The sequence below is a fragment of the Ischnura elegans genome, chromosome 2, assembly GCF_921293095.1.
Source record: "Ischnura elegans chromosome 2, ioIscEleg1.1, whole genome shotgun sequence".
Lineage (NCBI taxonomy): Eukaryota > Metazoa > Arthropoda > Insecta > Odonata > Coenagrionidae > Ischnura > Ischnura elegans.
The window spans coordinates 64259095-64273410 of record NC_060247.1 but is presented as its reverse complement, the minus strand read 5'-3'; the positions used below and the strand labels follow the sequence as shown (position 1 = coordinate 64273410).

The following is a 14316-nucleotide window of genomic DNA, read 5'->3' as shown; positions in this document are numbered from 1 at the left end:
GAAATCCACCGAATTGGGGCCAAAAATTGACTATATAAGAGAGGACTAAAAGCTTCACTTCATCCTTCACCTGAGGACGCTGGTAGGAGAGCTGGCGAAACTGTTGTGGTTCTTCGACAATGGACGCGGATGCAGCCAGAAAGAATGCTGAACTCAAGTGATCACCGTGGAAACCTGCGTACGAACAAACACTTTTTAAGTTTACCCTTTGCATTGGAATGAAGTCCTATTTGTTAAAGTAACGGGAGGTTATTCTTTCAATGCTTCTCTTTACTCTCCATTTTTGGTCTACAGGTTCACCCGTTATACACTGGGCATCATCATGTCTCAGTTATAGTGACGGTAATTGACTGCCGGATATATGCTGTTGCTGTGGTTGATAGGTGGAACCATGAATCCCCATATTTTTCTTGCCCTTTAGTTCTTATACCCCATTCAATTTAGCCTTCCAATCCTGTGTATAAGTCCCTTCCTACATCTGTGGTGAAGATAGTTAATGAATCTGGGCTTCTATTTCAGTAATCCAATGTATAATTTTTTCTAGAGTACCCCAAAGATGTGAAGCCAATTTTTTTTGTTAGCTTTCAGACAACAATCCTTGAGTTTGCACTTCTCAAGATGCTTTCCTCATCTGACTCGATCAGTGCCACAGAAAGCAATTTTTTCAAACTGGGATAAACCTTAGCTTAGTTTTCATGATGCCCATTTCTAAAAATACACCCATAAAATGACTTTGAAGGGCGGGAAGTTACATAAAAGTGTAGTGAAACATTTGAACAATACCATATGGGGTAAAAACATTTATTTTCATTTTTAATATTCATAAGATCAGTTATCTTGAATTACACAGATTCGTTTCCAACATTGAGGTAAGTTTAACAGATGACAAAAACAAAACAGTTTGAGGGAAAGGAAGTAACAATTTCATTGATCATTTCCCTGAATGCATAACCTACATTTACAAATATGATCAAATTCCTTGTATTAAGTCAGAGTTAGGAAATTTCAGATATTTCATTGAGATTCACCATCAAAAATGAGATACATTAGATGAACTAAAAGTTAATTATTATTAAATTTTGATGATTCAGTAAGATTAATGCTTCTTGGTATCAATGAAGACTTTTAAATCAAACAATTAGGTGTACAGAGTTGTATGTTCGTCATGAAATTAATTTATACATCAAAATTAATTTACTTCAGGGGTGATCTAACAGTTAAGAAAACAATATAACAACAGGCATAGAAACCAAACATAACTTTGTTTATGTAATACATTAACATAAATGCAGTACCAGCAGAAATTACTTTAAACATCAAAAGCTGATCAAAATATCAAAATATATCCGACTGACCATATTACCATCTTCATTCACATACTTGTACCATCATCTTCATTCTCTCACTTAACAAGTAAGTACATTACAGAGTAAATCAGGCATGCTTATATCTGTACATACATACTACCTCCGTGAATAAAACCAAGAGGAAGTATAGTCAATCCTACAAAAGCTTTCCTCGGGAATAAATAATTACATCCAAACACAAGATTCCTCTACAATCAGGAGTTATCACCATTACTTTTCAAGGCGAGATCACAATTTTCAAACCAATGACTGAAGAATTCAGCTGGATAACAAAGTAATGTTATAGGAGAATAATATAACGAAAGCCCAATTTTTCTTACAACCAGTGCAAAAGCAATGCTGTTTTGCATAAAAGTTGCAAAATTGTATTTACCTCATAAACCAGCTATGAGCATTAGGGAAAAACAGATCACTTTGATCCCCTTTTCAGTTTAAGAAAAAATGATACTGTAACGGAGGAGGTAAGTTTAAAACATTTTTCCTAAGAATTTCACATTGAATATTTCTGCTGAAAAATATAACTTACACATTGCAGGCTATCTACCAGATATTTTGATGATTTGGCCTCCAATTTATCGAAAAGCAACAGAAACAAAGTTATGATTGCATTCACCATAAACAAAATAAAATTTATCTCCATCATGGGTGATCAGCATTATTTATTCATACACAACAAGGACTGCCACTTCCATTAACCGATTACTTCTAGAATGATAAGATTTTGCTATGATTTTTGAGTTAAGGGCCAACAACCTATCGCAAAGGCAATGTGAAATTCCTAGTTTAATGTCAATAAACTATATTCACGGAGGAAGGGCATTCAACATATATACAAACAACTTCCAGGAATTCAACATATTGGAATCATGTAAAAATTCTCTGATACCAATTGTATGAGAGGAAACCCTCATTCCTCAGTTACAATTTCACATGACATTCATTATTTAAACCAGAGGTTAAAAACGTATGAGCAAGTTAATTAAAAATTCAATGGCATGTTTTGGCAAGCAAGGAAACTGTCAAGTCCATTCTTGAGTACAACTATTTGAAATAAGCAAAATTTACAGACCATCTAGCCTTCCTCAACGGATTACTTTTCATCGCTTGCAAAGTAACTTCGAATGTTCATACAAATAACTTTGACATTGGCCATCAGCAATAATAATATACTGAATGAGAAGTATGTAAAGACTACAAATCATAAAAGACACCTCGATATATTAATTTTTTGAGAAAATGCTGCATCCTAACTTTGTTCAAAAGATTAGGAGAAAACCATGCAGCCAATTCACCACAGATTCAGTATTTTAAAACATCAGTAAAAAATTAGATGTTGATGCTTTGCAATAATAAATTGTACCATAAAAATATTCTCCAAAATACTCCAATGATTTCTTTACATATATAAATAAAGCATTTGTAACACAGGCAAGGGGGTCACAGAATTCGATACAGTACTGGCGACACTTAAAATGTTTTATACAACAATTTGAAGAAAATACTTTCTGATACAAAGAAATACTTGCTTAAAAAATCCTTCATGGACACATTAGGGCCGAAGTCTCTGCTCTGCATATTCAACAGTCCCTTGAAGAATTTCCTTCTCACAAACCCTGAGTTGAATCGCCAAACGCTGACAATCTGTAAGGACCTCTGTCTTCTGCGAGTCCTTTTCCAATATCAGATAGTCCTCCTAGGGGAAGAAAACCGTAGAATAATAATAATGATTCAATACTAATTAGTGGGGTTGATAATGATAAATAAACTGGAGATATATAAACATTTTAAGGATTTTGAGCAGGTTGAATATTGAAATGCAAACAAATGATTCTGCATGATGAAAACATAATTTATGCACATTAACAAATTTATACTGAGATAGCTGATTCACAAATCATTTCCATCTTAATAACATACCAAAGTAACTTTGTCCCTTCCACAGTAGATACATTTACTATTTTAAACAATCATGACATCAAAAAAAGCTTGCTTTGGGCTTATCCCCTCTAAGAAAAAGATCTAGTTAAACCTTTCGAGATGGTGGAGTTCTCTGCTAAGCATGACTGCTGGACTAAGTCCCAATTATTCTATCCCCTATTCCGTCCCCTCTGTACAGAGGATTATTGCAGGACATTCGTCAAGAAAGGCCTCGTGGATAATCACAGTCTCAGCACCAACCTTTTCCGACCTTTCCTAGCCGGGACTCCACATTATCTCGGACTCTGAAGGTATTTGGGCTCCCTCCTTTCGGGGTTAATAACCCTACCAGTGGCACTGGTTTGCGGTCAATCACGCTTTGCTTACATGAATTAGCTATAGGGATAATTGTTACTTGCACATAAATTGCAGACTTCAAATTTAATTCCTTGTTTAATTCTGAGAATTTTCAAATTTCGAACAAAGCTCTGCCATCAATAATAACGCATTTAATGCAGCAACAATCTCCATGTTGATGTATATACTTAAATCATGGTAAAATAGTTCTCGGAGTATAGGTGTGTATGTAATGCAAAAAAGTTTAAGCCAACGTTTCAGTTTATTTTAAACTATCATCAGGGCTTCAATATGTTCTAACGTTCCTCTTGTATTTCTTCTTAAATTTTCCATTTTTGAAGTCCAAAAAATGGGTTAAGGTTAGATGTTGTTATGCAGCTACTTCTTCGGATTCTTCTCCTTGTACTTCTATATTGTAGTATGAGATGACAGTGATATGAAAGTGATGAATAACTTTCCTTCTTGGTTGATTAGATAATTATAGAACTTTTTTGCAGCACATATATTGACCTATACTCCGAGAAATATTTTACCATGAATTAAACGAGGTCAAGATAAGAAGGAAAAAAATTAATTATACTGAAATCGAGATATAAGTTGATATTTGTCCTACAATTTTGTTTGAAAATTGTAAATGCTGCACAAAAGACAAAAAAATCTGTTCTTAGTTTACATTTTTTGAAAAAGGAACAAATATTTATTTCGAAACACAATTTTGAAAACTGAATGAATGAAAAATTGTATGACTGTATAGAGGGGTAATATAAGATGAGGGGTCTGGACACCTGCTCCCGGATTTTGAGGGTACGGCCTAAGTCCCGCTTTGTTGGGTCCCGAAACAAAGACTTTGCGAACCCGAGACCATCACAAAAGGGGGAGAATAAGGAAATGCATATTTTCAGCTTTCATTCACCTGCGTAGGTAAATCTCCAACGAAAATTTGCGGCTTTCGTCTCCCGGGTCAAGAAACGTTCCGCCACACATTTGCCTCGTTCTTAGCAAAAGGGTTAACATTATTGTAATAAAGGATGTAAATGAATACCAATCTCATGATGGGAACACTACAGTATTAATGCCAACTAAAATACTGTGTCAATGACTCCATTGTGGCTCAATGGTCTAGCTTCAAGCATTATGATTTTATCATGGAAGCAAAATCAAAGGTGAATGAAATGAAAGTATCTAAAGCAAACATTAGGGAGTAATGAGAATAAAGTCCTGAAAGGAATTGGATAACATAGAATACGTACTTATGAAAACCTGAAAAAGAAGTTGGGACAACTTATTTGGCCACAACATGAGACAACATGGCCTAATGAGGACAATCATCCAAAGATGAGTGAACATTAAGAATGGCAGAGAAAGACCTAAGATTAATAGATGGATAAACACATAATGGTTGATGAAGGATGCCAAATGAATGTGAAAAAATTAGCAAATAGGAGAATTCAGTGAACAATCACATCAAACCAATCTTACGATAGTTGATCAGTGATGATGAAAGCAAACATATACCCTGAATGAAGCAAATGAAATACATAGGAGAATCAATGGCAATGCATCATGCATAAATTTTACCTTGAGTGTGGTGGAGTATGCAGATAAAAGCAAGCGCACACGAGTTAGAAGGAAGTTCCATGCTCGAGACTCCACCTGGGTGTCCACAGCGCAATCAGGATGAACTAAATCACCACTGTGATCACTTTCCAACCAGTGTTCTAATTGCTCTGCAATGGATACAAAACAAATAAATTCAGCTGAGTGTGTCATGGGGAAAAAAAAGGACTTTAAATTGACAAACTATAGTATAGACAAATCTAAAGTACTTCCTACCACTGTAAGTGCTACTGTTCAATGCTCAAAAAATTAAAGAGGCTCAAAATAACGTTTCTTTTGCATGTAGAAAACTCAAATGACTCCACAAATCAGCAACTTTTATTAGATAAGGCTTTGGTAATTCATGCACATCATCTGTATCCTGTAAAAGGCATTTTAAACTGGGCACATCATTGTGCAATCTGATGTATATGCAAAAGCAAAACCAAAATTGCAATCTGTTAAGTGGTGAATTGCTAGAACACATGCGAGAATGTGTGAATGCGAGACAAAGTGTGCAAATACAAAATAGCCCCTGCTCTAATTCCGAGCTTGCATTCTAGCAACTTCAGCAAATGTTTTCAGTGCTAATCTTCACAATGACATGACCTCTGTAAAACAGCCTTAAACACTAGCAGAACATTATTAAGGAAATGATCTGTGTAAAACAACCTTAATAATGTTATGCTAGTGTTTTAAGGCTGTTTTACACACGGCATGTAATTGCACATTCTGACATGTGTATAAAGGTGCAGTCAAAATTGTGTTGTGTAGAGTGGTGAATTGCACGAACACATGCATTGCATGAACATGATTTGGCAAAATAGCCCCTGTTCTCATTTCATTCATGTATTCCTGCAATTTCACCTCATAATCAGAAATGAATGCAGTTCTAATCTGCTCAATAATGTGTACCATGTATAAAGCCCTTTAAAGAAATTGACCTATTTCATCATCATTTGATAATATATGTCAGTTCAACTACGATTAGTTTTACTAATCGGATTTCTATTCTACTTTTACAACTGAAATCTTCAAAATCATGTATTTTCTAAAAGCCACTTACCTTTCCCCATTGCAAATACCCGCAAAAATGCTAGCAGTTGACCATCAACTGGCTGGGGTCCAGGCAGCAAAGAGAAATCCGTGGGAGGCGTGGCATTTGAAAAAAATGGAAGCTTGGGTGGTATTTTGGAGAGAAGTGCTGTCCTCAAGGGATGCAGAGGATCACCCTTAGATACACCAAGACGAAGTGCTAAGGAGTCATGTTCATTTTTAGGGAAGACAAAGCCGTTGTGCACAAGAAGGTCTGAGTTAGGCCTTGATCCATAGAAAATGAATATCTGAGAGCCTTTGGAAAAATTCTGGAGAGCATGGCAAATACTACGTCCTCCTTCTTCCTCTTCATAATCAGTGGTCAACTACAAAAAAAGGATATTTGGAAACATCAGAGTAAGACAGAAATTCCCTTAGCATATAAAAGTTATTGTGATCTACAAGCATGTAAAAGGCAAAAAAACAGTTAAAAATTTAAGTCAAACGGTTGGTCGAAGTTCATAATGGTTGGTCTTTGCCAATAATGAAATCTCAAAGCACAGTCTTCATATGCTTCTTTCAATAGATACATATCAATTTATTTCTCTGAACATATAACTAAAGCTAAACTTTTGAAAACGTTTAAAAATGCTAGATGCCTTATTATTAGGGATACTAAAAGTTAAAGGGGATCTAAAATGGTTTTTTTCTCATGGATGTCCTTACACTCTCTATAATTTTATTATGTCATATCTTAATTAGGAGAACTGAGGGGAGACCTGAGTCTTAACTAAGCTATGGAATATTGGCAAGTGATAAAAATTGTAGATTTTTGGTCATAGCGAGCATCAGGAGTGCCACAGTAAGTAAAATCACTCTGAAATGTATAGGGAATTCAGTCTTATGCCTTTTATTACCCTTTCAAATTAACTTCCCAATTTGTACCTTTTCTCCAAATAAACCCCTATCCCTGAAAATTTTACGAGGATACTGCGTAAGTAAGTACATTAGAAATATGGCTATTTGACATGTATGACTTTACTTTCCCAATGCTGCCTGCTGTTGAAAACCAGGAAATAGAGATTTTTTGATCATATAAAGTTAAACTGCAAACTATTATACATTCAAGAGTAATAATAAATGAGTTAAACTTAAAATAAAACCAAACCTGAGCTAGTATATTTCAATTTAAGGTGGAAGGAAAAGTATGACTCACATTAATTAAGGAGGATTGAAAAATTGACAATTTTGAAGATAACATCCCAAAATGACCATTTTTCCTCGAGAAAATTAGGAAAAGTGCTTAAACCTTTTAAAGCATTAACAAAAAATAGTTTCTCATTTGGACTAATAGCTCACTCTAGACTACTAGAGGTAGTAATAAGAAAGAAAATTATGGGCCTGAGCCATGAAAAATGATGATAGAATAGAGATACAGTTAACTTACTTCTCCATTTGTGTGGTTGCACATATCCCACATTGGAATAAAAGCATTGACCAGTGCTGGATTCTTTTCAGATTGCATTTCTCCAGGTTGGACATCTCCCGGCACAAAGTTTTGTCGAGTCATCACTGTTGAGACAGCCCATCTATAAATAAAAAAACACCATTTCCAAATTTAAATTCGCGTTTCATTTAAGAGACACACAGATGAAGATCGCAATTCATTGGGCATAAGTCCTACACAAATAATTAATTGTGATTACAATCGGACATTATTAACAATAGCAACGAGAGGTAATACTTATAAAAAAAACTTTCCCCAACAATTACTGGTAGGAAACTGGTTCATTCAGAAGAATTACGATAAATGGGGAACATAAAAAATGAATAAGTCAACAAATAATATAATAATTTAATCTACATGAAACATCACAATCTACAGTCACCAAGGCAGAGCTTGAACTCACGTCCTCCTGTGTGGTGGGCAAGGACTTGACCCTGATGCCACTGAGGCCGGTAATTAACATTAAAACACCAGGGGATTATCATTGATACACCTACACCTAATATAAATTACTCTAAAATTCAACTTCAGTTACATGGTGTTTCAAGGAGAGAAAAAAATGCATTTTAGAATTTGAAAATCTGCCCTTGTTTGTATTTTAATCTTGCTCGCATGGGTAAAAGCCAAAGGGATGACAATAATAATTTATTTTTTCAGTACACTCAACAGTATTAGAAACATCTTTTTAGGTAACACCCATGGATAAACCTGGATCGGGGTTACCTTTTTGTAGTCGTTATAAAAACTATTTTCCAACAAAATCAAATTTAAATTATACACTGGATTAACTACTATATATTACATTAAAAGCAGGAATTAACAATGGTAAACACGCACATAAAATAAATACTTTAAAAATTCAACAAATATTACATGGCGTTGCAACAGTGGAAAAAATTTAATTTTTAGAATTTGAAAAGCCACTCTAGTTCGTATTTCAACCTTGCTCGCATGCGTAAAAGCCGAAAGAATGATAATGATAATAATTTATTTTTTCAATTCAGTTCACAGTATTAGAATTTTTTTGGTAACCCTCAAGGATAAGCCTTTCTTGGAGTTAATTTCCTGTTATCCACGCACAAATTATTTTCTAAGAAAACCAATTAAATCATACAATAGATTATGCTATTAACATTGGTGAACATACTTATTAATTACATGCCTCATAGTTAAAAAAAAATGTAACATGGCGTTACAACGAGAGAAAAAAATACATTTTAGAATTCGAAAAATCGCTCCCTTGTTTGTATGTACATTCGCCGAGCATTTTGCCGGGAGAAATCACTTGAGGCCGCGCATACACTATCGAAGCACATCATCTTCCGCGCACGCCACGAATTACTCCACACGAGATAATCGCGCTGCGGGGCGTCCGACGAACCCTCGCTCGCTATATATCCCTCCTCCTGCTCCAGCGCGATTGCCAAGTGACCCAGTTATGACGGCGCGACGCGACGGTGGGACGGACGCAAACAGGCCGCGCGGAGGAATGAGTCGAAAAAAGAGATGGAGAGAGATAGATGGGTGGGGAGCAGAGTGTTTTGGGAAGCGCTGCGTCCAGTGGCTGATCCAGGATAGGTACAAAGGGTGGAGGTGGGGGGCAGTGGAATAGCAAGGAATATTAGTAGGAGGAGATGGGGGCCTGAGGGCGACCCACCCTTGCAATGGGGAGACATTTTTTGAAAAATTACATGCCTGGAAATACATTCTAAATCATTTTGGCACTTAAAATTTAACTTAAAGCAGATGCAATTCTTATACATCAAATATAGACAGTAGTTTAAAATATTTTTTTCATTTCTTGAGGCTTTGGGGGGTTCTCTATCTACTCTAAGATCTATCCCCCTCATCCCCACTGGTGGGGGATAACCTCCAAGAAGTAGTGGGGTCTCGCAGGTTTGGATAATTTTGGGAATTTCGAAGTTTGTAGCAACAATTTAAGGTTGTCTAATTACCAATTTTCCAAAGAATTAAGTTTTAGAAATAAACATTAATGTACATTTTTAGTAATTTGAGTTTTCGGGGCTCTCCTCTCCTGCATATATTTGGCAACTGAAAAAAGTACAATTTTATCTAGAGTATACTGAATACTCCAGGGTGGGGGACTATATTCCCTTCTAGCCTCTCTATGGATCCCCCACTGGCTGCATAGCAACCAAGGCGCGTTCACTAAGGTTTCCGCGAACATTACAAAGAGGATTCTTCTCTCGGCCTCTAAAGGCCGTATCACACTAGCGACTGCGGCCGCCGCTGCGACCGCGACTGCGGCTGCGGCTGCGACTACACCCCATCACACATTGCGGCCGACGCCACGATCGCGCATGCGCACGTATGAACGTTTCTGCTTGTGGCTTGTTTGTTTACGAAAGCCCAAAGAATAGATAGAGAGCAGCAATTGTTGAAAATGTTCCTAAAATATGTTAAAACGTACTTCATTTTCATTCACCTGTGTACTCGGGTGCAATATCCAATATACTGGGCCTCCATCTTCACTTTAAAAATCCGAAATTATCTCAGCGTTATCTTATAACCTTCTTGAACTTCCCTCGCTACGGTAACCAAAACAAACAAACACGTCTGCCGCCAGCGCGCGAGATTGAAATGGAGCTCTCTGATTGGCTGCGACTGCGACTGCGACTCTGAAGAATAGCCGGTCGGCTATTCTTCGGAGTCGCAGTCGCAGCGTCGACTGCCTCGCTCTGATTGGTCGACGGGCCAGTCGCAGTCGCGGTCGCAGCCGCAGCGCCGGCCGCAGTCGCTAGTGTGATACGGCCTTAAGGTGTGTAGTCACCGACCACAAATTTAAATGAGTTTACAAAAGTCGACACTCGCGTAGCTCACGAGCAGAGCGATTCCAATTTCACAGCGAAAGAAGGTAAAATTTAGGCCACTAACCGAAATTCATATTCGTGATGATGGGATTTTTAAATTTTTATTACTTTTCAATGTCACTCCTTACGATGGAAAATATTATATAGTAAATATTAGGAATAATTGAATCGCTACGTACTCATAGCCAGGTAGCGGATTTTTTGAAAACCGATCAAAATGCGCCCAAATTGGAAACAAAAAAGGAGGTGAGAATAATCCGACTCCACCCATTTTCACCAAAACATATTTGTAGGATATTTCATTGTAATTCAAGAGCATGAACGAAATATTCCTTGAAGCACATAATAAGTGAACTTCAAACAACCTTCAACCGCTCCTCTTTTCTGCTTCATACCGTAATAGGGTATAGTTTCCTTCATCAAAGAAAACGAAAGGCATTGATTGCGATTCGTTACCCACCATTAGTGAATTCATAATATCAAATTATTTGGTTTTAGAAATACCAGTTTAGACGAATGGCAATGGTCAATTTTAACCGCATTTGAAAAAAGGCCAGATTGGCGCCCATGCGATGCCACTTCACGTGACGTCACAGGGACCTAGTTTCTATACGATTAGACAGGAGTTTTACATCGTCTGAGATTGCCAATCCATAGATGAGGCACAGAGCTCAGGGAAACATTCCTTAATAATCACCTATTACAACTGCCTAAGGTCGGGAAGTTTCCTTCGTTTGATAGGGTATTAACAATCCTTATTTAAGCCAAGCGCTACCTGCTAGCAGGGTACTCTGCTACCTGCTAGAAGCCTGCAACGTACCGGCGCTCATAGTCTCGCATTAAGGTGGCCTCACACGGCGGTAGCCGGAATCATAATGACGTCACGTGGGCTTTTCCCAGCATTCATACATTGTCGTCGCGTTTTCGCGCATATGAAAATTTTCACTTATCATTAAATCGCGAAAAATAGATATCGTCATTTAAAAATCTAAAAGCGTTAAATGCGTACTTCAGGAGTCTAAATTACCTAAATCTTTCGATTTAGGCAATAAAAATACAATGGGAAACCACCCTAATATTCGTAAACGATTCACAGATCTTACAAACTCCACCACTTCACGTTTGAACGGATTAGAGAAAATATGTGAAATAGAAATTACATCTTACCGATGGTAATGACGTTAAGTTCTCCTGGCCTTTGACTGCAATGCAAGAATCCAAGTGATAAGTGTTTTGTTTACCTTTAAGCTATTTATTTCGAATTCGTTCACTGTACCGATTTTTCAAGTTTACTGTCATCATACCCGATGAATCGCGCGATATTTAAATTAAAGGTGACATGGATGCAAAATAAGTGAACATTCAGTGAGTGTTGGTGATAAAATTTCGTCATATTTACAAGTGAACTTTTTAAGAGGATTATTAGAAAGGGATGAATTCGAACCTTTCACTGCGCAAAATTAGTCAACTGCGGCCTGAATATGTAACAACGGACCAGATAGGTACGATTATGAGGAAGATGAATGCCATGCATCGAGAACTTGAAGGCGAAGCACACCTCCGGCTGGGCCTGTGGTTTATGGTGACAGATTACTCGCTTAAGACTAAAATCAACAACTTGAAATTTTCACGGTGGATTAAGTACACCCCGGCCAAAATTAACCAGTATCTTGCATTTGAAAATTTTACCACATTATTTTCTCAAATGCATTTTTTATACCTGAGTAATATAGGAAAATGTTAGCAACGGTGTACACAAGTTTGATACACAACCTGATTTTTTTAAGATGACGGCGTACGTTTTAAATGATGACTTGGCACCAACATGACAATATATGACCGATCAACAGGAAGGTATGCGTTCTCTTAAGCGTAATCCACACGAAATACAATAGAGCATCTATTGAAGTGCCACGTTGTTCGGGGGAATGACGAATTCCAGGGCCAGAACGTTCGACAAAATATTTCTCCCATTTTATCATTACATCTACATCTACATAATACCCTGCGAGCCACCTCTAGGGTGTTCGGCAGGGGGTGATCAATCACCAGCATGCAGCATGCATTTGGAATCCCACATGCACACCACACCGTCCAAAAAACGTCCCGTATAATAACAAACTATACTACTATATGCTGTTAGAAATAGAATATAGAATAGAAATTCAGAAACATGCATTAAGTTTTACATAGGTTGGTAGGCTACACTACAAGTCATGCAATCTATTTACGAGTTCTATTGCTGCCGTTATAATCTCTTATTGATCGTGGAAAAAATGACATTCGGACTGTCTGTTCTGCAATCTATCTCTCTTTACCAATGAACCTGTAAAAATTGCGCGATTCTAAGATGATTTTCAACGTGTCACTCGAAAAAAATTATGCAAGCCTAGCACGTGGACTCACTGTTCTCTTGCGACTCCAAACCAAATTCGTATACAAGGCGTTTAGCGCTCTCCATTCTTTCGCGGCAGGTTTTAGGTGCGAAACTTTCCTTAGGATGCTTCCCCGGCTGCAGAAATCACCCGCCCGCGGCATTTCTTTCGGTCGGAGAACATCAGGTTGCGCGCTAAATGAATAATTATAAGCCAACCGCCGTCCTCCTTTGGCCATGTCAATTCGCCCCGATATAGCGGACTCCACCGTATGCATCGGCCGTGTTTACACCGAAGGAACTTTCACGCGTGCGAGGGGAAAATCAAGGTCACTCCGACACACATGGACAAAAAGAAAGGCTGACATCCCAAAGGAGTAGGGAGACATCCGAGAGGATGCATGAAGTACGTGATGGCCAACGAAATTCCATTTTCCACTTTCCTCCGCCGGGACTCGTTTTCAAACAGCAACTGGCCTCCCTTGTATTGAGCGCGCAGATCAAGTGAAACGCGAAATCGTAAGTCGCAAGCATGGTGGCGACCCGATACATGTATTCATGTTAAAAATATTAGATTTCGGCTCTGGTGATCTCGAAATTTCCCATTGAAATGACGCCGAGTTTAACCTACTTAGTGCCACGGGCCGATCGTTCGGCTTTTGCATCATAGCCGAAAAGTGCCACGAGCTGAAATATCGGCTGTGAGATAGTAAAACTTTCAAATTAATTACAAGGCAGCAAGTAAACTCTTGAATAACCCTTTAATAGCTAAAAATTAATACAATTTTTTAAATTATAGTATTCTACCGATTAAGGTAGGTTTTCATGGAGTATTCAAGAAGTGAGCTGGGAGCCTACCTTTCCTTCCAGCACTACCTTCTTTAATTCACTGCTACTCTCTTTCAATCTATCTAAAAATCCTATTCTTTTCCTTCCCCTCCCTCGTTTCCCTAACATTCTACCCTCTAAGAAAATTTAAAAAAACAGCATGGTAATATACCAAAGGATGGCGTAACAGATATTTTTCCTCGAAAATATTACAATAGATGTTAATACCACGGGCAGTTCTCGCCAGTGCCCCTCTAAGTAGTTGGCACTACTAGTAAGAGGGTTAACCATTGCGATAGCGATGTCAGAGTGCACCGAAACAGCAGCGATTTCTGACACTAGCGCACGCGACGACAGAGATTGAAATGGTACACCTTGGGGTAGCTCTTCTTGGCTGACTGAATTGTTAGCCTTTGCTATTACGCTGTTTATTTGGATTATAAATTTAATTTCCATTAAACTGACGAATAGCGAGTAAACAAAAACTACCGTAGGAGTCAGCCC

General features: G+C 37.7%; 1 protein-coding gene across 1 annotated transcript in view; it reads right to left on the bottom strand.

Annotated features, from left to right (window-relative positions):
- Window positions 1–785: 785 nt before the first annotated feature.
- The window catches only part of LOC124153856 (actin-histidine N-methyltransferase), a 91103-nt gene continuing 77572 nt past the window's right edge, over window positions 786–14316 (bottom strand). Inside the window, exons 6-9 of the mRNA XM_046527238.1 lie at window positions 7720–7861; window positions 6304–6658; window positions 5220–5368; window positions 786–3060 (exon numbers count right to left, since the gene is read on the bottom strand). Coding sequence (XP_046383194.1) covers window positions 2917–3060; window positions 5220–5368; window positions 6304–6658; window positions 7720–7861 — 790 coding nt within the window. The 3' untranslated portion in view covers window positions 786–2916. The remainder of the gene's footprint in view (window positions 3061–5219; window positions 5369–6303; window positions 6659–7719; window positions 7862–14316) is intronic.